We start from the raw sequence: 25,711 nt of genomic DNA, 5'->3' as shown, positions 1-25,711 counted from the left end.
TTCAGTGCATCCCTCAGTACGTACCCCTGCAGTGAGCTTCAGTGCATCCCTCAGTACGTACCCCTGCAGTGAGCTTCAGTGCACCCCCCAGTACGTACCCCTGCAGTGAGCTTCAGTGCATCCCCCAGTACGTACCCCTGCAGTGAGCTTCAGTGCATCCCCCAGTACGTACCCCTGCAGTGAGCTTCAGTGCATCCCTCAGTACGTACCCCTGCAGTGAGCTTCAGTGCATCCCCCAGTACCTACCCCTGCAGTGAGCTTCAGTGCACCCCTCAGTACGTACCCCTGCAGTGAGCTTCAGTGCATCCCCCAGTACCTACCCCTGCAGTGAGCTTCAGTGCACCCCTCAGTACGTACCCCTGCAGTGAGCTTCAGTGCATCCCCCAGTACGTACCCCTGCAGTGAGCTTCAGTGCACCCCCCAGTACGTACCCCTGCAGTGAGCTTCAGTGCATCCCCCAGTACGTACCCCTGCAGTGAGCTTCAGTGCATCCCTCAGTACGTACCCCTGCAGTGAGCTTCAGTGCATCCCTCAGTACGTACCCCTGCAGTGAGCTTCAGTGCATCCCTCAGTACGTACCCCTGCAGTGAGCTTCAGTGCATCCCTCAGTACGTACCCCTGCAGTGAGCTTCAGTGCATCCCTCAGTACGTACCCCTGCAGTGAGCTTCAGTGCATCCCCCAGTACCTACCCCTGCAGTGAGCTTCAGTGCATCCCTCAGTACGTACCCCTGCAGTGAGCTTCAGTGCATCCCTCAGTACGTACCCCTGCAGTGAGCTTCAGTGCACCCCCCAGTACCTACCCCTGCAGTGAGCTTCAGTGCACCCCTCAGTACCTACCCCTGCAGTGAGCTTCAGTGCATCCCCCAGTACCTACCCCTGCAGTGAGCTTCAGTGCACCCCTCAGTACCTACCCCTGCAGTGAGCTTCAGTGCATCCCTCAGTACGTACCCCTGCAGTGAGCTTCAGTGCACCCCTCAGTACGTACCCCTGCAGTGAGCTTCAGTGCATCCCTCAGTACGTACCCCTGCAGTGAGCTTCAGTGCACCCCTCAGTACGTACCCCTGCAGTGAGCTTCAGTGCATCCCTCAGTACGTACCCCTGCAGTGAGCTTCAGTGCATCCCCCAGTACGTACCCCTGCAGTGAGCGTCAGTGCACCCCTCAGTACGTACCCCTGCAGTGAGCTTCAGTGCACCCCTCAGTACCTACCCCTGCAGCCCAGGATGTGCCACTCAGCAGCATTCTTCCACCGACAGCTCGATACGCTGCTGCTTCCCCCCACCGTAGTCTTCCCGCGGCCAGCGGGATGCAGGGATGGTGCCCCAGGCATGCAGGAAGGATGTGACTGGGAGGGCCCCCTCACCGCCAGCCAGGTGAGGCCTGGCCATCAGGCCTTCTGCCAGATGGCTTGTGGCCGTGTCCTTCTCCTGCAACGTCAGCAGGACGTACTGTGCCGACCACTCACTGCCTGATGGTCAAAGGTGTTGGTCCGCAAGAACTTTTCCGCAAAGGACAGGTGGTGCAGCATTGTACGGGTGACTGGGATGCTGTGCGGCAGCAGGGTGAGACCCACCCTTCGCGAAGCCGCGAACAGGAGGAACCTCGGCGTGTAGCGGTACTTGGCACCCATGTATTTAGGGTGCACACGCAGCCTCACACAAAGGAGGGTGACATCAGGTACACTTTTGCCCCTGTCATCCATGGATCTGTGCGTTGTGACCCCTCTAACCTGCTCCGTCTTGGATGAACCTGAAGACAGCTCAGGTGAGCTGGGGGGGGGTGGGGGGTGGCCGGTAGAGTCCTGAGGGCACCTCACACCTGGTGACCAGGTTCTTCCCAGTTATCGGCAGGGAGCCCCCTCCCCACAGTCCTCTTTCACTTTCCCAGTCCACTCCAGACAAGCCTTGTCCTCCCTAAAGCAGATCCCCAGAACCTTCATGTAATGTGGCTCCTGCTCCAAGAGGGAGACTCCCTGCCCAGTGCTTGCTGCCGGCAGAGAACGTCACCAGGAAGCAATGAGACCGAGCCTGTGTCTAGTAGGGTCAGCCATCAGCTGGAAGGGTCTCCAATCCCCTCTAATCATCGATCTAGCAAACTCCCTCTCTCCCAGCCTCCACTTCTTCCGGCAATTGGCACAACCGCCATCCTCCTTTGGCGGTGGGGTGATCCCTCCCTCCTCCCTCAGATAGAGTGTGGTGATCCCTCGCTCCTCTGGCAATGGGGGTGCTCCTTTCCCCCTTCGGCAATGGAGTGAGTGAGGGAGGGAGTCTGAAAGGCTCTGCTACATGGACCCCTGGACATTGACAGCAGCTCTGACAATTAGTTAGAAAGGTCACTGGAACCAAGAGGTTGGAGGTCAAGGGCAGGGTGGTGGTGTACAGGGCATAGGCGAGGCCACACCTGGAGTACTGTGCTTTGGTTTAAATTCCCTAGACTAAAACAGGATAAAAAGCACAAGCAGCGGAAGCAGTCTGACAGAGGGACACTGGGATGAGTGGCTGTCCTACCGAGACAGACGGCACAGTATGGTTCTGTATTCCTTGGAGTTCAGAAAATGAGGGGTGATTGTATTCAAAATAAGATCCTAAGGCAATTTGACAGAGTAGATGCTGGGATGTTTACACTAGTTGAATGTTTTGAATAAAGGGACATAACTAAAGATAAGAGGTGAGTCATTTAAAACCTCGGTTAGCAGAAACTTAGAAACTTCTGACAGAGGGTTGTAGACATTTGGAATTGTCTGCTCTCGAGGGTGGAGGAAGCTGCTTACCGGAAGCGGTTTAGGTGGGGGTGGATAAATATTTGAAAAACCAAGGAATAGCGGGGTACATAGAGATAGCTCGGAAGAGGAGGGGGTAAAGAGAGATGGGTCAGAAGAGGAGAGGGGTATGGAGAGATGGGTCAGGAGAGGAGAGGGGTATGGAGAGGGATGAGAAGAGGAGAAGGATACGGAGTAGGATGAGAAGAGGAGAGGGGTATGGAGAGATAGGTCAGGAGAGGAGAGGGGTATGGAGAGGGATGAGAAGAGGAGAAGGGTACGGAGAGGGATAAGAGGAGAGGGGTATGGAGAGATAGGTCAGGAGAGGAGAGGGGTATGGAGAGGGATGAGGAGGAGAGGGGTATGGAGAGATGGATGAGAAGAGGAGAGGGGTACAGAGAGATGGGTCAGAAGAGGAGAGGGGTATGGAGAGGGATGAGAAGAGGAGAGGGTACGGAGAGATGGGTCAGGAGAGGAGAGGGGTATGGAGATGGATGAGAAGAGGAGAGGGGTACAGAGAGATGGGTCAGGAGAGGAGAGGGGAATAGAGAGATGGGTTAGGAGAGGAGAGGGGTATGGGGAGGGATGAGAAGAGGAGAGGGGTATGGAGAGGGATGAGAAGAGGAGAGGGGTATGGAGAGGGATGAGAAGAGGAGAGGGATATGGAGAGATGGGTCAGGAGAGGAGAGGGGTATGGAGAGATGGGTTAGGAGAGGAGAGGGGTATGGGGAGGGATGAGAAGAGGAGAGGGGTATGGAGAGGGATGAGAAGAGGAGAGGGGTATGGGGAGGGATGAGAAGAGGAGAGGGGTATGGAGAGATGGGTTAGGAGAGGAGAGGGGTATGGGGAGGGATGAGAAGAGGAGAGGGGTATGGAGAGGGATGAGAAGAGGAGAAGGATACGGAGTGGGATGAGAAGAGGAGAGGGGTATGGAGAGATGGATGAGAAGAGGAGAGGGTACGGAGAGATGGGTCAGGAGAGGAGAGGGGTATGGAGAGATGGGTCAGGAGAGGAGAGGGGTATGGGGAGGGATGAGAAGAGGAGAGGGGTATGGAGATGGATGAGAAGAGGAGAGGGGTATGGAGAGGGATGAGAAGAGGAGAGGGTACAGAGAGATGGGTCAGGAGAGGAGAGGGGTATGGGGAGGGATGAGAAGAGGAGAGGGTACGGAGAGATGGGTCAGGAGAGGAGAGGGGTATGGAGAGGGATGAGAAGAGGAAAGGGTACGGAGAGATGGGTCAGGAGAGGAGAGGAGTATGGAGAGATGGGTTAGGAGAGGAGAGGGGTATGGAGAGGGATGAGAAGAGGAGAGGGGTATGGAGAGATGGATGAGAAGAGGAGAAGGATACGGAGAGATGGCTCAGAAGAGGGGTACGGAGAGGGATAAGAGGAGAGGGGTATGGAGAGATAGGTCAGGAGAGGAGAGGGGTATGGAGAGGGATGAGGAGGAGAGGGGTATGGAGAGGGATGAGAAGAGGAGAGGGTACGGAGAGATGGGTCAGGAGAGGAGAGGGGTATGGAGAGGGATGAGAAGAGGAGAGGGGTATGGAGAGATGGGTCAGGAGAGGAGAGGGGTATGGGGAGGGATGAGGAGGAGAGGGGTATGGAGAGATGGATGAGAAGAGGAGAGGGGTATGGAGAGATGGGTCAGGAGAGGAGAGGGGTATGGGGAGGGATGAGGAGGAGAGGGGTATGGGGAGGGATGAGGAGGAGAGGGGTATGGAGAGATGGATGAGAAGAGGAGAGGGGTACAGAGAGATGGGTCAAGAGAGGAGGGGGTACAGAGAGATGGGTCAGAAGAGGAGAGGGGTATGGAGAGGGATGAGAAGAGGAGAGGGTACGGAGAGATGGGTCAGAAGAGGAGAGGGGAATAGAGAGATGGCTCAGAAGAGGAGTTGAGGCCAGTATGGGTCAGCCATGAATCAAACAGTGGGGCAGGATTGGAATCGGTTTATGATTGTCTCACTTGATTTTCGTGTTGTATCTGCAGCAGATTTTTCCTCGTGATTGCTCAGCAGTGTCTGGAAGTCTGTGTGTCTTCCCCCTCTGTGGCCAGGCGATGGCATTAACTGGTTTAGTATTGTCACGTATACCGAGTTTCAGAGAAAGGCTTGTCCTGAATTCCGTTTACATAGATTAAATCGCTACACAGTGCACAGAGGTAAAATTAAAACAGAGTGCAGAATAAAGTGTTACAGCTTCAGGGAAAGGGCAGTGCAGGTAGACAATAAGGTGCAAAGGTCATAACGAGGTCACCGCCAGGTGAAGAGTCCGTCTTATTGCACTAGGCAACCATTAAACTGCTTTATAACAGCGCTGCTCCCATTTCCCTGTCTAACTTGCAGAGGAGGGGAGTGTTGTTACACAGTGTTGGGGTGATTTGGGATGTGAGGGGTTGCAGGATTGACAGAAGCTATCCACCGGGCACAAGAGAGACAGTGCTATGGGAGGAGAGGAGGGAGTGGAAGTGATTGGAGCGAGCACAGACTCTGTGGGCCGAAGGGCCTCTCTGTGTGCTATGACAGCTGTAAGCGATGGGTGAGGAATGTTGGACTGAGAAGGCTCTTACCATGAGGAAGGAGTAACCGATCCACAGGCTGCGCCAGCCCAACGGGCACATGGGGATGGTGATGTCCTGGCTGTGGACGGCCACAGCGAGCGAGGGAGCCTCGCACACCGAGCAACGGCTGATGTACTGCCTGATCTCTTCATTGGCGACGGGCATCATGGGGATGGGAGCGTTGGTGGACAGCCAGTAGGACTTGTCGTTCCGGCTGGCGAAGTGGCAGACCTCGTTGATGTTGCAGTAGACGAAGGGCATGGTGCTGAAGCGAGGCATGCAGGAGCCGGCCAGTCCTGGGGCAGGAATCGACTCGTCACTGACCCCGGTAACAGCAGCCCTCCCACACCTGACCCTCACCCGTCCCTCCTCAATCCCCAGACACCACCCACCCCTCCCCACTCAGCCCTGTACCCAACTCATCACCCTCTGTCAGCCCACCCCCCACTCCACTGACCCTCCGTCTCTACCCCGTCACACCCTCACCCGTCCCTCCTCAATCCCCAGACACCACCCACCCCTCCCCACTCAGCCCTGTACCCAACTCATCACCCTCTGTCAGCCCACCCCCCACTCCACTGACACTCCGTCTCTACCCCGTCACACCCTCACCCGTCCCTCCTCAATCCCCAGACACCACCCACCCCTCCCCACTCAGCCCTGTACCCAACTCATCACCCTCTGTCAGCCCACCCCCCACTCCACAGACCCTCCGTCTCTACCCCGTCACACCCTCACCCGTCCCTCCTCAATCCCCAGACACCACCCACCCCTCCCCACTCAGCCCTGTACCCAACTCATCACCCTCTGTCAGCCCACCCCCCACTCCACAGACCCTCCGTCTCTACCCCGTCACACCCTCACCCGTCCCTCCTCAATCCCCAGACACCACCCACCCCTCCCCACTCAGCCCTGTACCCAACTCATCACCCTCTGTCAGCCCACCCCCCACTCCACAGACCCTCCGTCTCTACCCCGTCACACCATCACCCGTCCCTCCTCAATCCCCAGACACCACCCACCCCTCCCCACTCAGCCCTGTACCCAACTCATCACCCTCTGTCAGCCCACCCCCCACTCCACAGACCCTCCCTCTACCCCGTCACACCATCACCCGTCCCTCCTCAATCCCCAGACACCACCCACCCCTCCCCACTCAGCCCTGTACCCAACTCATCACCCTCTGTCAGCCCACCCCCCACTCCACAGACCCTCCGTCTCTACCCCGTCACACCCTTGACCTCACCCCACAACATCCGCAGACCACACCCCCCAAACCATCCATCCCTCCCCAGTCAGCCCTGTCCCTATTCAATACCCATAGTCCACACTCCACAACATCCCCAACCCACACCCACCTTCCTCACCCCCCAAACCATCCACCCCTCCCCAATCAGCCCTGTCCCTACTCAATACCCATAGTCCTCACTCCTCAATATCCCCAAACCACACCCACCTTCCTCACCCCCCAAACCATCCACCCCTCCCCAATCAGCCCTGTCCCTACTCAATACCCATAGTCCACACTCCTCAATATCCCCAACCCACACCCCCTTCCTCACTTCCCATACCATCCACCCCTCCCCAATCAGCCCTGTCCCTACTCAATACCCATAGTCCACACTCCTCAACATCCCCAACCCACACCCCCTTCCTCACCCCCCATACCATCCACCCCTCCCCAATCAGCCCTGTCCCTACTCAATACCCATAGTCCACACTCCTCAATATCCCCAACCCACATCCTCCTTCCTCACCCCCAAACCATCCACCCCTCCCCAATCAGCCCTGTCCCTACTGAATACCCATAGTCCACACTCCTCAACATCCCCAAACCACACCCACCTTCCTCACCCCCCATACCATCCACCCCTCCCCAATCAGCCCTGTCCCTACTCAATACCCATAGTCCACACTCCTCAACATCCCCAACCCACATCCTCCTTCCTCACCCCCCAAACCATCCACCCCTCCCTAATCAGCCCTGTCCCTACTCAATACCCATAGTCCACACTCCTCAACATCCCCAACCCACATCCTCCTTCCTCACCCCCAAACCATCCACCCCTCCCCAATCAGCCCTGTCTCTACTGAATACCCATAGTCCACACTCCTCAACATCCCCAACCCACATCCTCCTTCCTCACTTCCCATACCATCCACCCCTCCCCAATCAGCCCTGTCCCTACTCAATACCCATAGTCCACACTCCTCAACATCCCCAACCCACACCCCCTTCCTCACCCCCCATACCATCCACCCCTCCCCAATCAGCCCTGTCCCTACTCAATACCCATAGTCCTCACTCCTCAACATCCCCAACCCACACCCTCCTTCCTCACGCCCCATGTACAGTATGCCCCTCATCACTCTGCCCCATCACCCTCCGTCCTCCACCCACGCTCCCCACCCCACACCCTGTCTCTACTAAATCTGCCCTTGACCTCACCCCACTCCTCCACACCCATTTTTATCCCACACCCCCTCATCCTCTGTCCCCACCCCCACATCAACGTCCATCCTCACCCCAGGTCCTCTGCCCCCCCCAAATCTTCTGTTACCATCGACTACACCCTCCATCTCACTCCACGCTGCCTCCTTTCCCAGCTCACGCCGTCCCCACCCTCATAACCTCCATTGCCATCCATCCCCGTTACTCTGCCCAAACCCTCCATTCTCAACCCTCACCCTCCATCGTCCTCCACACCCTCCATCGTCCCAACACCTTCCATCGTCCCCACACCCTCCATCGTTCTCTGCACCCTCCATCATCCCCAACACCCTCTGTCACCCTCCACCACCCTCCACACCCTCCATCATCCCCAACACCCTCCGTCGTCCTCCACACCCTCCATCAACCCCAACACCCTCCGTCATCCTCCACACCCTCCATCGTCCTCCACACCCTCCATCATCCCCAACACCCTCTGTCACCCTCCACCACCCTCCACACCCTCCATCATCCCCAACACCCTCCGTCGTCCTCCACACCCTCCATCAACCCCAACACCCTCCGTCATCCTCCACACCCTCCATCGTCCTCCACACCCTCCGTCATCCCCAACACCCTCCGTCGTCCTCCACACACTCTGTCCTCCCCACACCCTCCATCACCCTCCACACCCTTCGTCATCCCCAACACCCTCCGTCGTCCTCCACACACTCCGTCATCCCCAACACCCTCCGTCATCCTCCACACCCTCCGTCGTCCCCAACACCCTCCGTCGTCCCCAACACCCTCCGTCATCCTCCACACCCTCCGTCGTCCCCAACACCCTCCATCATCCCCAACACCCTCTGTCATCCTCCACACCCTCCGTCGTCCCCAACACCCTCCGTCGTCCCCAACACCCTCCATCGTCCCCACACCCTCTGTCACCCTCCACACCCTCCATCGTCCCTAACACCCTCTGTCGTCCCCAACACCCTGTCACTCTCTGCACCCTCCATCATCCCCCACACCCTCCATCGTCCCCAACACCCTCTGTCATTCCCCACACTCTCCGACATCCCCTGCACCCTCCGTTGCCAACCCCCACCCCCCTCCCCTGCCTCACCCCCCCCACACACACACCCAGAGCCAGTGGCCTTCTTTCCTCTCCTCCATGCTGTGTGAGAACACGGCCCTGGGGTTCAAATCTCACTGTCACAGCAGGGAGGGGAAGTGAGGAGGGAGGTGTGGCCAAGGATTTTAAATTGAGAGGGGTTCTGATTGAGACCTACATCACCCCTCCCCCACCCCAAATGCTGACTCCCAGTCCTGCTCCACTGACCGTTTGGGGTCTGGGGCTGAGTTCGGCCCTCTGCCCCACACCGGGGCTGTGCTTTGGAGCAAAGAGTCACATTGGCTCAGGGGAAGAGTACTCCCTCCGGATATGGGAGTCCCTCTCCACCCCAACACTCGAGTGACCCTTGACCCAAAGCTAGCCTGTCTGTGGGGAGAGGGTGCCTGATACCATGGGATCCCTGTATTGCAGTGCCCTTGGTGAAGAGCTGGGGCTTCAGGCAGTGTCAGACAGCACAGGGGCACTGATCTCTTACGTGAGGGTCAGGCAGATTTGGGAGGAGAGACCTGGTGGGGGGGGGGGGGGCGGCTGGTGGGTGGACATTGAGGGGCTGGAGGGGTCAGTACTGTACTGGAAACTGACTCGTGGTACGGGGGAGTCAGACCCGCTGGAATGAGAAAGGGAGGGTCTCACTCTGGTTCCCGGAACTCTCTGTCCAGTGTGGACAGAGGATCAGCCAGCCAGAGGCTCCCAGTCACCACTCCTGTTCATCCACAGAGTGCCGGTGACTGTAACAGGCCTTGTTCCGCGGAGGGAACCCAGCCTTTCTCAGGCCTTACTGGAGCAGAATGAAGGTCATTTGGCTCATCAGGTCTCCTCCACTATTATTCATGGCTAATTTATTTTCTGTCTCGAATACGTTCTCCTGCCATCTCTCCATAACCTTTGACACTCTTAGTAGAGAAAATACCAAGCTCTGCTTTAAGTATACCCAATTAATTGGCCTCTGCAGTGAATTCTACAGAACCGCCACCCTCTGCTGAAGAACTGACTGCCCAACGTACCCAGGTCCTGGTTGTGGGATTTTTCCTGCCCTTCTACATACAAAAGGCTGTACCCGTCCCACAGCCTGTTCATCCCCAGGGGACATGGTGGCACCTGCTCCGACTGGCTGTGCTTTACCAGCAGGTATCCAACACTGACACTCCGGCCTGGCATTCCTGTCATGCCACGAACACCAGTTGGTCCTGCAGCGCCTGTGAAGGAAGAGCTGAAGTTAGACTCATCCCACACCTGATGTGGCTCCCCTCCGACATTCAGGGGCACAGGAGACAGGGTCGTCAAGCCCAGGTAGCATGTCTCCACACTCAAACACACACACACACTCATACGGATTCTCTCTCTCACACACATGGACACAAACATACTCAAACACACACACACTCTGCAGAGTCTCTCTCTCTCTCTCTCTCTCTCACACACACACACACACACTCATACGGATTCTCTCTCACACACACGGACACAAATACTGTCTCACACACGCACACACACACTCTACAGAGTCTCTCTGTCTCACACACGGACACAAACATACTCAGTCACACACACACACTCTGCAGAGTCTCTCTCTCTCACACACACACACTCATACAGATTCTCTCTCTCACACACTGACACAAACATACTCAGTCACACACACACACTCTGCAGAGTCTCTCTCTCTCACACACACACACACTCATACAGATTCTCTCTCTCACACACACACACTCAGTCTGTCTCACACACTGACACAAACGTTCTCTCACACACACACACAGAGTAACAGACAAAATCACAGTCTCACACTCACACACAGGGACACATGCATAAAGAGTCACACACACTTGCATTAACTTTTTCTTCCACACACAAAGTATCTCACACTCAGTCTCTTGCACACACATACACACCCACTCAGGGTCTCTCTGTCACATACACACAGTCTTTTACACTCAAATCACGCATACACTCTGCCTGACAGACGCACATTGTTGTGCATTTATACGGAAGCCCGACCCTGTGTTTGCAAAATGAAGGTGCTGGCTTCAGATAAGGGGTTCTGGAGCGGAGGGGTTGACGGTTGTGGAATGGGAAGAGGTGACCCATTCTCCGAGGCTCCATACCTTCATCTCCCGGAGGACCCCGTTGTCCCATCATTCCTGATTCTCCAGGCAAGCCCGGCATTCCAGGGAGGTTGGTGGGGCCTGGGAATCCCTGTTGACCCTTTGGGCCCTTGGGACCTGTGCAAGAGACAAAATAATGTCAGAGAGATGGGGAATCTCCAGTCAGGAATGCTTAGGGAGTCAGGACAAAACTAACCCTTCTCCTCCCATCTCAGCCAGTCCAGAATCCACACAATGTCTAGGACAGCCTTGCATTTCCATAGGACCATGGGGTGACCCAGTGCGTCACAACCGTTGAGCTCCATCACGGCTGTGGTCACTCCTGCAGCCATTTTCCCACAAGCTGCAATTCGATGATGAACATCTGCCAGTCACTTGGGTGTGATTCCAATGGGTGGAGCGAGTTGCCCCTCAGTCAGTGAGTTTGCAGTGCTATTGGGTGAGAAGAGCCGGACGTGGCTTGTCTAAGAACACATTGTGGACAGAGAGGTTTGCTGGGAAATGGGAAGGAGGCCAAGTCTCTAACATTCCATGGGCAGTGTGATCAGATCTTGAGAAGGTGGCAGATATCAACAGAGGTTCAGGAAGATGTGAGGTGATTCTACGATTGGGGGGGAGGTTCTTGGGGGAACAGAAGGGATTTTTAGAGGAACTGAGAGCAGAAACCCTTTGGTCAGTCCCTGGGAACATTGTGGTAGGTGAGGGAACTAGCTAATTCATAGGGCTGAGTGACCCTCCAATCATTCATGTGCTGCGTTTCTTTGGACCTCCAGGGAAAATATTTACAGACTCACCTCGATCACCATGAGGTCCTTTTGGACCAGTGTCTCCCTTAGGTCCAGTTTGTCCAGGTCTCCCAGGCAGCCCAGGAGAACCTCTGGGTGCATCGAAATGTCCAAAATCAGGTTTTGGACCCTGAGGACCAGGTGATCCCTTCGAACCTACAGCCCAATCAGAGCAGAGAGTGAGTTACAACAGGCTTACAGCCCAATCAGAGCAGAGAGTGAGTTACAACAGGCATACAGCCCAATCAGAGCAGAGAGTGAGTTACAACAGGCATACAGCCCAATCAGAGCAGAGAGTGAGTTACAACAGGCTTACAGCCCAATCAGAGCAGAGAGTGAGTTACAACAGGCATACAGCCCAATCAGAGCAGAAAGTGAGTTACAACAGGCATACAGCCCAATCAGAGCAGAGTGTGTTACAACAGGCATACAGCCCAATCAGAGCAGAGAGTGTGTTACAACAGGCATACAGCCCAATCAGAGCAGAGAGTGAGTTACAACAGGCATACAGCCCAATCAGAGCAGAGAGTGTGTTACAACAGGCATACAGCCCAATCAGAGCAGAGAGTGAGTTACAACAGGCATACAGCCCAATCAGAGCAGAGAGTGAGTTACAACAGGCATACCGCCCAATCAGAGCAGAGAGTGAGCTACAACAGACATCCAGACCAGTCAGAGCAGAGTGTTACAACGGACCTGCAGCCCAATCAGAGCAGAGAGTGAGTTACAACAGGCATACAGCCCAATCAGAGCAGAGTGTTACAACGGACCTGCAGCCCAATCAGAGCAGAGAGTGAGTTACAACAGGCATACAGCCCAATCAGAGCAGAGTGTTACAATGGACCTGCAGCCCAATCAGAGCAGAGAGTGAATTACAACAGACACACAGCCCAATCAGAGCAGAGAGTGAGTTACAACAGGCATACTGCCCAATCAGAACAGAGACTGAGTTACAACAGGCATACAGCCCAATCAATCAAAGCAGAGAGTGTTACAACAGGCATACAGCCCAATCAATCAGAGCAGAGAGTGAATTACAACAGGCATACAGCCCAATCAGAGCAGAGTGTTACAACAGACCTGCAGCCCAATCAGAGCAGAGAGTGAGTTACAACAGGCATACAGCCCAATCAATCAGAGCAGAGAGTGTGTTACAACAGGCATCCAGCCCAGTCAGAGCAGAGAGTGAGTTACAACAGGCATACAGCCCAATCAGTGCAGAGAGTGAGTTACAACAGGCATACTGCCCAATCAGAGCAGAGAGTGAGTTACAACAGGCATATAGTCCAATCAGAGCAGAGTGTTACAACTGACCTGCAGCCCAATTAGAGCAGAGAGTGAGTTTCAACAGGCATACAGCCCAATCAGAGCAGAGTGTTACAACGGACCTGCAGCCCAATCAGAGCAGAGAGTGAATTACAACAGACATACAGCCCAATCAGAGCAGAGAGTGAGTTACAACAGGCATACAGCCCAATCAGAGCAGAGAGTGAATTACAACAGGCATACAGCCCAATCAATCAGAGCAGAGAGTGAATTACAACAGACATACAGCCCAATCAGAGCAGAGAGTGAGTTACAACAGGCATACAGCCCAATCAGAGCAGAGAGTGAGTTTCAACAGGCATACAGCCCAATCAGAGCAGAGAGTGAGTTACAACAGGCATACAGCCCAATCAGAGCAGAGAGTGAGTTACAACAGGCATACAGCCCAATCAGAGCAGAGAGTTACAATGGACCTGCAGCCCAATCAGAGCAGAGAGTGAGTTACAACAGGCATACAGCCCAATCAATCAGTGCAGAGAGTGAGTTACAACAGGCATACAGCCCAATCAATCAGAGCAGAGAATGAGTAACAACAGGCATACAGCCCAATCAGAGCAGAGAGTTACAACGGACCTGCAGCCCAATCAGAGCAGAGAGTGAGTTACAACAGGCATACAGCCCAATCAGAGCAGAGAGTGAGTTACAACAGGCATACAGCCCAATCAGAGTGGGTAGTGTGTTACAACATGAAACAGAGTCAGTGCACTCCTCTACCAGCTCTGTGCCACCCATGACATCAAATTAAACCACTCCCGCCTGTCAGCACATGGACTGTCCTTCCATTCCCTTCCGTTTCATGAGCCTATCTAACAGCTTCTTAAGCACCACCTGCGTCTGCCTCCCCCTCCACCCCAGGAAGTATTCCAGTATTCCTTTGAGCTCCCCCCACTAAACTTGAGCCCCTTAGTATTTGACACTTCTACTCTGGAGGAGAAGATTCTGCCTCTGTTGATGTCTTTCATAATTTTAAATATTTCTATCAGGTCTTCCCTCAACATCTGGCACCCCAGAGGAAACAATTCAACTTTGTCCAACCCCTCCTTACAGCCGATACTCTCTAATCGGGGGGGGGGAAGCATCCCAGTGAACCTCTTAGAACAAAGAACAGTACAGCATAGTAAGGCCCTTTGGCCCGTGATGTTGTGTCAGCCTTTTAACCTACTCGAAGTTCAATTTAATCCTTCCCTCCCACATAGCCCTAATTTTTCCTACAACCATATACCTATCTAAATGTTCCTAATGTATCTGCCTCTACCATCCCCTTAGCAATTCGTTCCCCACACCCACCACTCTCTGTGTAAAGAACCTCTTTGACTTCCCCACTATGCTTTCCTCCAAACACCTTAAAATTATGCTCTCCCATTGCTGCTCTAGGAAAATGTCTCTAACTGTCCACTCTGACTATGCCTCTCTTATCATTTTATACACCACTATCAGGCCACATCTCATTTCCTTCACTCCAAAGAGGAAAGCCCTAACTCACTCAACCTTCCCTCATAATATACGCTCTCTAATCTGGACAGCATCTGGTAAAATCTTCTCTTTGCCCCTCTCTAACATCCTTCCTATAATGAGGTATCCAGAACTGAAAACAATACTCTGCAATCTAACCAGAATTTTATAGAGCTGCAACATTACCTTGAACTCAGTCTCCCCACTAATGCACCCCATATGCCACCCCAACTCTGAGGGATCTGCGGACGCGGACCACAAGGTCCCTCTGCTTCTCCACATTGCTATGAAGAAGAAGGAGAACAGCCCTTAACTCAGCAGTGGAGTTATTGTGGCACTGTCATGACGTTGTTTCCATAGCAAGCTATTCTTGTTTTACGAGGCCGAGTTGCTAGCTCGACGCTCAACCCGACTTGGATTCGAACTCGGGAACCTTCACTCCGGAGTCTGGCACTGATATTATTGCACCACCAAGCAGGACAAACTGCTATGAATCCCACCATTAACGTTGTGCCCTTCCTTCAAGTGTGCATCACTTCACACTTTTCCACCTGCCTCTTCTCAGCCCAGCTCGAATCCTGTTGTAACCTACGACAACCTTCTGCACAATCCACAATGCCACTGACCTTCTATGCTCTTTCCAAAACCTCCTCTTCCTCCCGGTAATGGGGTGACCAAGAACGTACACCACACTCCAAGCATGGTCAAACTGTTGATCTACGCAGCCGCATTGTGATTTCCTGAGTTTTACACATGGAACAGCCTGGGAAAAGCTTCACTGCTAAAGTAATGGTCTTTCTGTAGAAGCAGTGTTTGGGTTGTGGTGAGAGATAACGGGTGCTCTGCAATGTCATCTGGGGTCCTTTGTTCAGCAGGAGAAGAAGAGAGAAGACACTGGAGAGAACCGTTCATAGGATTTGATCTGGCCGGGGTCCGTGATTCGATGGAGCCGAGATCGATTGAGGATCGGTGGATATGAATTTTGGGAAGAGCCAAGCTCCAACTTGTGTACATTTGACTGTTTAATCATAATGAGCCCCTCTTCTTTTGTTTTCTTTCTTTTCTTTACTAAGCCTTTAGTTAAATTAAGATTCATTAATATAATTCTTTTAATCGTACGCAGAGTGCTGTCTGTTGTTTCTTGGCACTGAGTTGTAACAAGGCAGCAAATTACACGGCAGCCACACAAACCGGGGTTTGGGGTGGGAGAGCCATCTCCACCTCACCAGTTTAGCAGGACTGGAGTGTGTATTCCCTAGACCTACGCAGCTAAGGAAACCAGCAGGGTTTCATACACAACACCTGACTGATTAAGACAAGCATCCACTCCCCTTCTACACTACCTGTGGCCACTTTCAGAGAGCTATGAGCCAAGATCTATCTGAATATGGGTGTTGTTGAAACTCCTGCCATTTACTGTACACTTAAATCTGACCTCCCAAAATTCAAACCCTGACGTCTGCTCAGATTAAACTCCACCTCCCATTTCTCCACCATTACCAGCAGCAGGAAAACCATCTCCCACCCCGTTCCCCACCACTCCTCCCCTCACCCCTTCCACCCTCCTCCTGTTTGGTCACCATCTGGCCCATTAAAGGAAGTCGGCCCATCACCAATGGGTGCCAAGTCAAGGGTTAGGCTGGATGCCACAGAAAGACCCAGCTCAGCAGTGGTGGTCAGATCAGGGCTGGATAAGCATGCATGGAGAGCACATTCTGGGTGACTAACCAATGTTGACCCGAATACTGTGGGAGGAGTTTCCTGGGGTGTGTACGGGATGGGGACTCGAGACCAATGCTCAGACACTCCGTGGGCCTTGGGGGGAGGAGGTGGGGCTGGTGTGCAGGATCTGGAACCTGAGCTCTCAGCCTCAGGATACAGCGAACGTGGAGCACACAGCAGGCGGAATCTTTTCAGCCAGAGTGCGATGGAATTCTCTGGCACAAAGCCAGTGTGAAGCACAGCAGTAAGTGGATTTAAGGAGCTGGTAGAGGTATTCATCAATCCCAACAGGATCGAGGGATGTGGGGAGATGGTGGGAACAGGGATAGTGCAGAACCATCTCTGACGGTGCAACACGCCTGGAACGCGAGTGGCTTCCTCTTATTTTCATTGTTTCAGTGAAACGAGGCAATTCAGCCCCAAAGGGAGGCATCTGGTCAGTTAATGACCCTGATTCAGAATTATTAGTGGCCTTGGTACAGATCCAGTCAGTTACAATGTTTGTACAGAAATGTTCAGGAAATGGCTTTGGTACAGATCTGATCAGTTAATGACCCCGATATAGGACTGGTCAGTTATTGACCCAGATAGAGGACTGGTCAGTCAATGACCCCGATACAGGACTGGTCAGTTATTGACCCAGATAGAGGACTGGTCAGTTAATAACCCTGATAGGTGATTGGTCAGTTAATGACTCTGGTGCAGGACTGATCAGTTAATGACCCTGGTACAGGACTGGTCAGTTAATGACCCCGATACAGGACTGGTCAGTTAATGACCCCGCTACGGGACTGGTTAGTCAATGACCCCGATACGGGACTGGTCAGTGAATTACCCCGATACAGGACTGATCAGTTAATGATCCTGGTACAAATCTGCTCAGTTAAAGACCCTGGTACAGATCTGATGAGTTAGTGGCCTTGGTACACAACTGTTTCAGCCTTTGCTTGTTGGTTACTTGGTGAGAAGCTAACTGGAGTTTTTCCCTCAGATCCCAACACCTCCCTCAGAAAGCTGTGCTCATATTGCCATCTCAGAGGCTGAGGGCTTTCTCTGTGGGGCAGTGAGGTGGTTTCTGCTTCGGGGGGGGGGGGTGGGAGTGGGGTAGTAGATGTCGAACTGCTGGTGGGAGAGTGAGGACAGCTCATCTAGTCCCTGAGTGCTCATGCTCTTGCTCCCTATGATCAGTGATCTGCCTGGGTTGTATCATAGAACCACACCGATCCCGGTGCTCTTTCAGTGCCAGGTACATGGACAGTGCTGGTGGAAAGCAGCACCCAGGGTGTACCTGGAGGGAGGGGAGCAGGGGGAGAAGCTGCTTCACTCACCTGGCAGACCAAAAAATCCCTTCACACCAGGAGCTCCCCGATCTCCCCGATCTCCAGGCTGACCCTTGGCCCCCGGGAATCCCATCATCCCCTGGTCACCCTCGTTTCCTGTTAATGGACAGAGAATAATCACAATCACTGACATATATTGTAAAATCTGTTTATCTGCTTCAACAGTACAGTGAAATACATAAAAATACTATAAATTACAATAAGAAATATTCAGTGATTCTGGTTAATTAGGACACATTGGACCAGTACATTCTTGCCCATTTAAGCTGTTGCAGTTAGCCGAAGTGTCATGGAAATGGTTAAAACAGTATAAAAAGACAAATTATGCACTTAAATGAAACACAGAACAAATGAGAACACTGCCATAATTGTGCCTAAAAGTTATCAATAGACGAATTCATCCAGTGTATACTGCTGTTTTGTTCTGATTAACTGTAAATGAACAAAATAGTGCAGATAATGGTCTGCCTTCATACAATGCTTTCGTCGATTGCATCCTCCAAATTTTCTTTTTCATTTAACATTCAAGTTGATTGTCGATACCTTCAAATCCTTTGTAGGTCCTAACTTGCTGAAGCAGTAAAATCATTTCATTTTCACTTCCGGCTGTTTCTGACATCTCTAATCCTGAACGCTTGAAACTGCAGTGAGCAAAACGGTTCTGAATTGTCTTACTGCTTATTTCTTGCCAACTATCGGTGACATAAATCACTGCTTTTTGAACACAAACACGCACAACCGATGCTAGTTAAAAACTTTGCTCCAAGCATGGTGCCGTGTCTAACGGCCACACAAGTACATACAACTGATGCTAGTTAGAAACTGTTTGGTAACAGTCTCCTGTCCCAGTTAAGCAAGAGTGTCTCAAATGAACAAGCAAAATCTCAGCAGTTTTCTAAATCAGTTTTTGTTCTTCCAGAGTTGTCCCAAATAAGTGAATGCCCCAATTAACCGGTATCCACTGTATATAGAATTACATCAAATAAGTAGGGCAAAAATAGTGAAGTACTGTTAATGGATTGGTTCATTGTCCATTCAGAAATCTGATGGTGGAGAGGAAGAATTAGAATTAGAATTTATTTAAATCTTACATCCATCCCACAATGTGAGGGAGTAAAATTCTTTGTGTTATGACTCCATCACAATGTACAGACATGTGAATTTATAAGTCTAATGGCTTGTAGAAAGAAGCTGTCCCGTAGCCTGTTGGTCCTGGCTTTAACACTGCAGTACTGTTTGCCACACGGAAGCAGCTGAACCAGTTTATGGTGGGGGTGAATCTTGTCCCCAATGATCTTCCAGCCTTCTTTCTGCGCCTGCTGCTGTAAATGTCCTCAGTGAAGAGAAGTTCACCTCCACAGATGTGCTGGGCTGTCGGTACCGCTCTCTGCAGTGCCCGGCGATCAAGGTTGCTGCAGTTCCCGTACTAGGTGGTGATACAGACAGTCAGCATGCTCTCAATGGTGCCCCTGCAGCAGGTCTTGAGGATCTGGGGGCCCATGCTGAACTTCTTCAGTCGCCTGAGGTGGAAGAGATGTTGAGTGTGTGTCTTCAGGTTCTTGTACCTCCTTTCTGATGGTAGTAGTAAGAAGAGAGCATGTCCTGGGTGATCAATTGCAACATTCCACTGTAGTTTGTGTGTCCAGAAATGGCGGGTTGAATAGTACAAACACCAGTGATTCCTACACTCCAGATGGAGTGAGCAAAACAATGTCACTGTGTGGTGCCAGATTGAGTGCAGACAATCCTTATCAAAGCACTCTTCACCCTACTCTACCCAGTGCCCATTCTAAATAACGTTAGTGAGAAGGACAGCAATTATTTCCCATCTTTAACTGGCCCTGAGAAGGTAGGAGGGCTGGTGAACTGCAGCAGCCCTCCTGGTGAAGGCACTCCCACGGTGCTGTTGGCGAGCAAGTTCCAGGGTTTAGACCCATTGACGGTGAAGGAATGGTGGGACTTCTCCGTGTTGGGATGGTGTGTGACGGAGAGGGGATGCTGCAGGTGAGTTCAGTGGTGCTGGATGAGTAGGGTTCTGTTGGAATAGTGATTGAGGAGGTCAGGTTGTAGATGGGGAACACTGTAGCCACTGTGCACAGAGAGGGAGCAATTACACTTCCACCTGAGGCATCCAGGCAAAAATGAGGTAATGCTTCCTATTGACCCCTCGGACCAGCCCACTGGCTACGCCTATCGACTCACAGCTGATTTCACTCCCTGCTCTTTCATAAACTGTTTATTGTACATCCCCTTATGGAGAAATCGGAGGATTAAAGCTGGACAAATGCCCCGGAACCAGGACACAGAATTTGGCACAGAGACTCGGACCAAGCTGAGAAGGACTGTTTCCAATCAGACAATCGCTGGAAGTTGGTCCTCAGGGGTTTGGGCACTGTTTGAGTCCAAGGAGGAAGCTGATGGGTGTGAGGAGGTGGTCCAGGAGCCAACCTGCTGACACTCCTAATCCCTGTGCTGTTAGGAGAGGACCTACCTTTGTTGCCGGGAATGCCGTTGATTCCGGGAAGACCAGGCTTCCCCACCTCACCCCTGGGTCCCTGTGGTCCAGAATATCCTGCGTTTCCCTGGTCTCCCCTCTCACCCTTGATCCCAGGGTAGCCCGCTCTTCCAGGTGAGCCCTGTGGGCCAGGATAACCTGTGAAAGTGCACAAAGCAGTTAGAGATCTCACCCAGCCCCACTCTGGTGGTGGAAACAACCCTCCGCTGGACACCTCTACACTGGTGACCAGGAATGTGTATGACAGCAGGCAACTTCCAATGTCATGTTACACATGGTCAATACCTGACCATCAATCAGTCATTTAAAGGTCTCTGGCACGCCCAATCGCCCTAAAACCAATGGCCAAGACACTAACAGAGTAAAAAAAAACCCTGACATATCACAGTCATTCTAGGTCCCATCCATTCAAAGGTCAGTTAGGGTTCTGAAGAATCACTGTTGACCATTCAGACCTCCAAGCAATCACAATCAGTCTGTAAGATCTTTGACCAATCACAGTCAGGCATACAGCTCTCTGACCAATCACAGTCAGGCATACAGCTCTCTGACCAATCTCAGTCAGACATACAGCTTTCTGACCAATCACAGATGGTCAGTCAGATTGCTAACCAATAATGGACGGAGCTCTGACCAATCACAAACAACAGCAGACCAGGCAGTGTCTGTAGAGACACATGTGGAATTTATACTTTACGTTGCCTAGCTCTGTTACACTGTCCCCCTGACCAATCTCTGTCACTCAGTGCGAGCTCAGACCAGATGTGGTCTCCGTGAAAGCCAACAGCACGGAACCTGCAAAAGGTCCTTACCTGGGGCTCCATGCAACCCTTTCTGTCCTGGGTCTCCTGGTGCTCCTGGCTTGTCAGAAGGGAATAGGGGCCCAGGTGGCCCTGGAGGTCCGGGTGAGCCAACAGGACCTTGGTGACCTAAGGCAACCATACAGATGAGTATGAGAAGAGGCAGCATGCTGGTGTCTGGATTTACCAATCAAACTCGAGAATGGAGCAAGGGTGGGGGTGGGAGGGTGAAGGGTGAATGGGGGGAGTGTGGACGTGTCAGATGTGGACAATGCCAGTTACCAGAGTCGCCCTTGGATCCAGGTGATCCGGGTTGACCAGGATCCCCCAGCTGTGTGCTCGGCGGTCCCCTCTCTCCCTTTTCACCTGCTTTCCCAGAAAGGCCTTCCACTCCTTTCCCGCTCACACCTATGGGCAAAACAACAAGGTCACGTTCTCGTGCGGGCGGATAACCCTGCCTGCCCCATGCAGACACAGTGGGGCAACATTTAACTGGGCCAGCAACCTCATTCTGCTCGGAGACAGTGGTTTTGCTGGAGGAGCCAGCTTTGGCTGAGATGTTAGGAACAGGGCTAGTGTCTTTCGGAAGCGGATTGGCCACCTGACTTCCTGAGCCCGAACCTAAGTGGCCTCGTGCATTTCATGAGGGTATGTGGCCTCTCTCATCACCTCCGCCCTACAGGAGGCAACCAATGAGCACAGGAAGAGGCCACTCAGCCCCACATGTGATGCCAGCTTCCGGTGACTGGCTGGCGGAGGACTGACAGCCTCTTCACCACTGCGTACGATGGAGTCTTAATCCAATCCGAGCACGTCAGCTGCCAGTGTTAACCGTTATTTCCTCAAGAGAGATGAGCTCAGCACGTCATGGACACCAGCCCACCCACCCTTCCACAAACTCTGTCTGTACTTCTCGTTGCCAGCGTATCCAAAGACCCCAGCTGTCCCAGGCATTCTCCCATCTCCCCTCCCCATCAGTTAGAAGATACAAAACCCCAAAAGCATGGACAACCAGGCTCAAGGGCAGCCTCTACCCCGCTGTTAAAAGACTACTAAATGGTCCCCTAGGACAACACAATGGACTCTCCGCCTCAAAATCTAACTTATGACCTTGCAACTATTGTCTCCCTGCACTGCACTGCACTTTCTCTGTAGCTGCTAGACATACTGCTATTGTTTTACCATACTGCTATTGTCAGAAGTTCATCTGTACGATCAGCATGCAAGACGAGCTTTTCCCCCCAGCTCAGTACACGTGACATCGCCGTCCCCGTGTGATCGGTTACTCCTTCCTCTTGGTGAGAACTCTCTCAATCCACCATTCCTCGTCCACTGCTGATCGGCATCACAGCACAAAGGGAGGCCCTTCGGCCCGCTGAGACTGTGCTCACTCCGATCATTCCCACTCCCCTCCTCTCTGGATGTCAGGAAAGTGGGGGATTATGGCTATGTAGGAGGTAAGGGTTAGACTGATTGTGGAGTAGCCTTGTTCAAGTGGGTGCAACGCCAAGTCGGAATGTGTCCGGAGCTTCCATAACGTAATGTTCTGCGTCTCTGTGTCCCGTGTAAAGCTCAAAGTCAGAACGGGTTCTTTCTGATGGGGTGAATAAAGAGCAAGTTCCTGGGGCTCGGGGTGGGGTGACCAGAGGACATGAAGTGACGGGGTGGGCAGGAGAGGTGGTAAGTGTTTTCACACAGCATTGGGGGCAGCTTCAATAGGAGCTCTGCAGTCCTGATACAAATACAGGGTAGGGAGCTAATGGGAAACTTTCCCCAAGCCAGCACAGGAACTATGGGCTGAATGGCCTTCTGTGGTGTCTCCTTCACTGACGGTACTCCAACCCTGGTGACTGAGTGACTGGACAGATAGCTGGCAGTAACAGGGAGATTTTTGGCTGAAGCACACCTTTATCCACGGCCCTGCTGATGGAAAAATGATTCACCGAAACACTTGCCATACCTGGAGACCCCAGGAAGCCTTTCGATCCCATTAACCCGTTTAAACCTGGCAAACCGTCAGGGCCCCTGAAACCTGTTGGCAAATTCAAAATGAAACGGGTTAACACTTTATCACGGAGTCCCGACTCTCACCGGAGGCGGCAGAAACCCTGGTGAAGTTCACGGCTCAGGGTCTGGGTGGAGCTGCACAGTGTGGAAACAAACCCTCCTGCCAGTCTGGCCCATGCTGACCGGATGTCGGGGGGGGGGGGGGTGGCGAAAGGATTCACCGTTTCAAAATAAGGGCTTGGTAATCAGGAGAAGAAATTTATTCAGCCAGAAGGCTGTAAATCTTTGGGATTCACTCTCCTAGAGAGAAATGACCAATTTAGAGATTAGCGTTCTTTGTCACAACAGACAGTGAATTGCATTGTTTTGTATCAGATCAAATCAGCTATATTCTAGGCAGAGATCAAGAGACTTATTGAGGGGATCTGGGTTAGTGTAGGAAAGAGACACTGAAGGAGCAGTTAACACAACACTATTACAGCTCAAACACGAGGAAATCTGCAGATGCTGGAAATTCAAACAACACATACAAGATGCTGGTGGAACACAGCAGGCCAGGCAGCATCTGTAAGGAGAAGCACTGTCGACGTTTTGGGCTGAAACCCTTCGTCAGGACTAACTGAAAGGAAAGATAGTAAGAAATTTGAAAGTAGGTGGGGGGGAAATGCGAAATGATAGGAGAAGACCAGAGGGGGTGGGATGAAGCTGAGAGCTGGAAAGGTGATTGGGGAAAGTGATACAGAGCTGGAGAAGGGAAAGGATTATGGGACAGGAGGCCTCAGGAGAAGGAAAGGGGGGGGAGCACCAGAGGGAGATGGAGAACAGGCAGAGTGATGGGCAGAGAGAGAGAAAAAAACAAACAACTAAATATGTCAGGGATGGGGTAAGAAGGGGAGGAGGGACATTAACGGAAGTTAGAGAAGTTAATGTTCATGCCATCAGGTTGGAGGCTACCCATCCGGTATATAAGGTGTTGTTCCTCCAACCTGAGTGTGGCTTCATCTTGACAGTAGAGGAGGCCATGGATAGACATATCCATATCTATTACAGCTCGGGACGTTACAGATTCCAACGCCAATCCTAAGGAGTTTACACATTCTCTCTGTGGGTTTCCTCCGGGTACTCTGGTTTCCTCTCACTGTCCAAAAACCTGCCAGTTAGCAGGTTAATAGGTCACTCTAAATTGTCCTGTGATTAGGCTAGGGTTACATAGGTGGCTCACTGGGTAGTGTGGCCTATTGGGTCAGAAGGGCCTGTTCTGCACTGCGTCCCTAAATAAGTAAATAAACAAACACACAAATAAACAAACCAACCAATAAATAAGTAATAGATAGGTGGATAAATGAATGGGTTTTAAACAGTGGAGCAGGCTTGACAGGAAAATTGGACTCTTCCTGTTCCTTCTGCTCGGTGTCCCTATGGGCCTTTTCTCCAGACGAGGCAGCGGAGATGCTATTGGATTTAACTGCCAGGCTTGTTTTCACTACAGATGGTCTGAGTGAGGGCTGAAGCCCAGTACTCCCCGGTTACACGTTGCCCATTCGGTGGCCCCCCACCACGGCCAGAAACGGCTCTTCCAAAGGAGACTCCAGACCAGGTGCAGAGCTTCACAGAATTCACCCGGGCCCTGGTCCCTGATTTCTGGGTATCCCCCCCCTCGGGAGTGCAGCCCACAGACACCACCCAACGGTTATCTCCGCAGCACGCTGATGTCTGGATTCCTGTAATCCTGTCAAATCTGTCAGTGTCCGCCACACGCCGTCACTTGTACCTTTGGTGCCTCGGAATCCTGGGAATCCCGGCAATCCCGGAAGGCCGGACGATCCTTTCGGACCCTTCAGCCCTGGGTCACCCGGCGAGCCCGGAGATCCAGGAGAGCCTGCGGATCAGAGAGCATACGTCAGCGCCGGCTTGCGGGAATTAGGGAGGAGTGAGCGGACTGGGGTGTTGAGATTAGTGCTGATCCAGTGTCACGTTCCCCCATCACTGTCTGCCCCCACCTGAGATCCCTGACCACTCCGTCAGCCCACGGGGTCAGCTCAGGGGTACAAGCGGCTTGGCCAGCACCGCGAGCAGGGAGACCCGCTGGGCCGCGGGAAGCATTTACCCTTCCTGAGAGAACAGCTCTCCAGACCGTGTGCCAACAGCAGCTTCACTCCATGGAGAAGCCTTCAGGTAGAGAGAGCTTGGCGGGGTCAGTGGCAGGCACATCATGGGGGGGTTTAAACAGTATCTGTGGAGATGTTTAGTCCAGGATTCAGGGTCACTCCCCAACCAGAGGATCACAGCCTTGGCAGCAAGTTACTGCTCGTTTCGTACTGACAGTGGACTGGGTGACCCAGTGGCCTCAGGACACGTACCCTGTTGACCTTGGAAGCCAGGATCACCGTACACCCCCTTCATTCCCTCGACGCCGACCTCTCCGCTCTTCCCAGCTTCCCCTGGGAGACCTGGCTGTCCGGGTTGGCCTGTAACAGAGCAGAGCGTCAGTACGTGGGCTGGGCCAGCCGGTGTGCACTTCTCTAGGCATCGGGCTGCTTACCTTTGACCCCTGGTGACCCTGTTTCACCCTTGTACCCAGGCAGGCCGCTTATGTTGATCGTGTCTCCCACATCACCTGGAAGTGGTAACGGCATCTGTTACTGCAGCACAACATCTGTATTCACACTGTGACCCAACTCAGATATCTGTATTCCCACAGTTACCGAACAGAACCAGTATTCCCAGTTAATAAATAGAAACATCTGTATTCCCACAGTTACTGAGCAGAAAC

At 52.7% G+C, this 25,711-nt stretch overlaps 1 protein-coding gene across 2 annotated transcripts in view; it reads right to left on the bottom strand.

Moving 5' to 3' along the window:
- The window catches only part of LOC132394426 (collagen alpha-6(IV) chain-like), a 177,402-nt gene that overhangs the window by 11,538 nt on the left and 140,153 nt on the right, over positions 1 to 25,711 (bottom strand). For both annotated transcript variants that reach the window (XM_059970563.1, XM_059970564.1), the window contains exons 36-47: positions 25,481 to 25,555; positions 25,299 to 25,406; positions 24,710 to 24,817; positions 22,892 to 22,963; positions 21,214 to 21,339; positions 20,944 to 21,060; positions 20,108 to 20,269; positions 17,605 to 17,712; positions 11,786 to 11,932; positions 10,992 to 11,108; positions 9,888 to 10,079; positions 5,327 to 5,613 (exon numbers count right to left, since the gene is read on the bottom strand). In XM_059970563.1, the coding sequence (XP_059826546.1) occupies positions 5,327 to 5,613; positions 9,888 to 10,079; positions 10,992 to 11,108; positions 11,786 to 11,932; positions 17,605 to 17,712; positions 20,108 to 20,269; positions 20,944 to 21,060; positions 21,214 to 21,339; positions 22,892 to 22,963; positions 24,710 to 24,817; positions 25,299 to 25,406; positions 25,481 to 25,555 (1,619 nt within the window). The remainder of the gene's footprint in view (positions 1 to 5,326; positions 5,614 to 9,887; positions 10,080 to 10,991; positions 11,109 to 11,785; positions 11,933 to 17,604; positions 17,713 to 20,107; positions 20,270 to 20,943; positions 21,061 to 21,213; positions 21,340 to 22,891; positions 22,964 to 24,709; positions 24,818 to 25,298; positions 25,407 to 25,480; positions 25,556 to 25,711) is intronic.

This window comes from Hypanus sabinus, chromosome 5 (assembly GCF_030144855.1).
Source record: "Hypanus sabinus isolate sHypSab1 chromosome 5, sHypSab1.hap1, whole genome shotgun sequence".
NCBI classification, from domain to species: Eukaryota; Metazoa; Chordata; class Chondrichthyes; order Myliobatiformes; family Dasyatidae; genus Hypanus; species Hypanus sabinus.
This window is presented reverse-complemented; position numbering and strand designations above follow the sequence as displayed.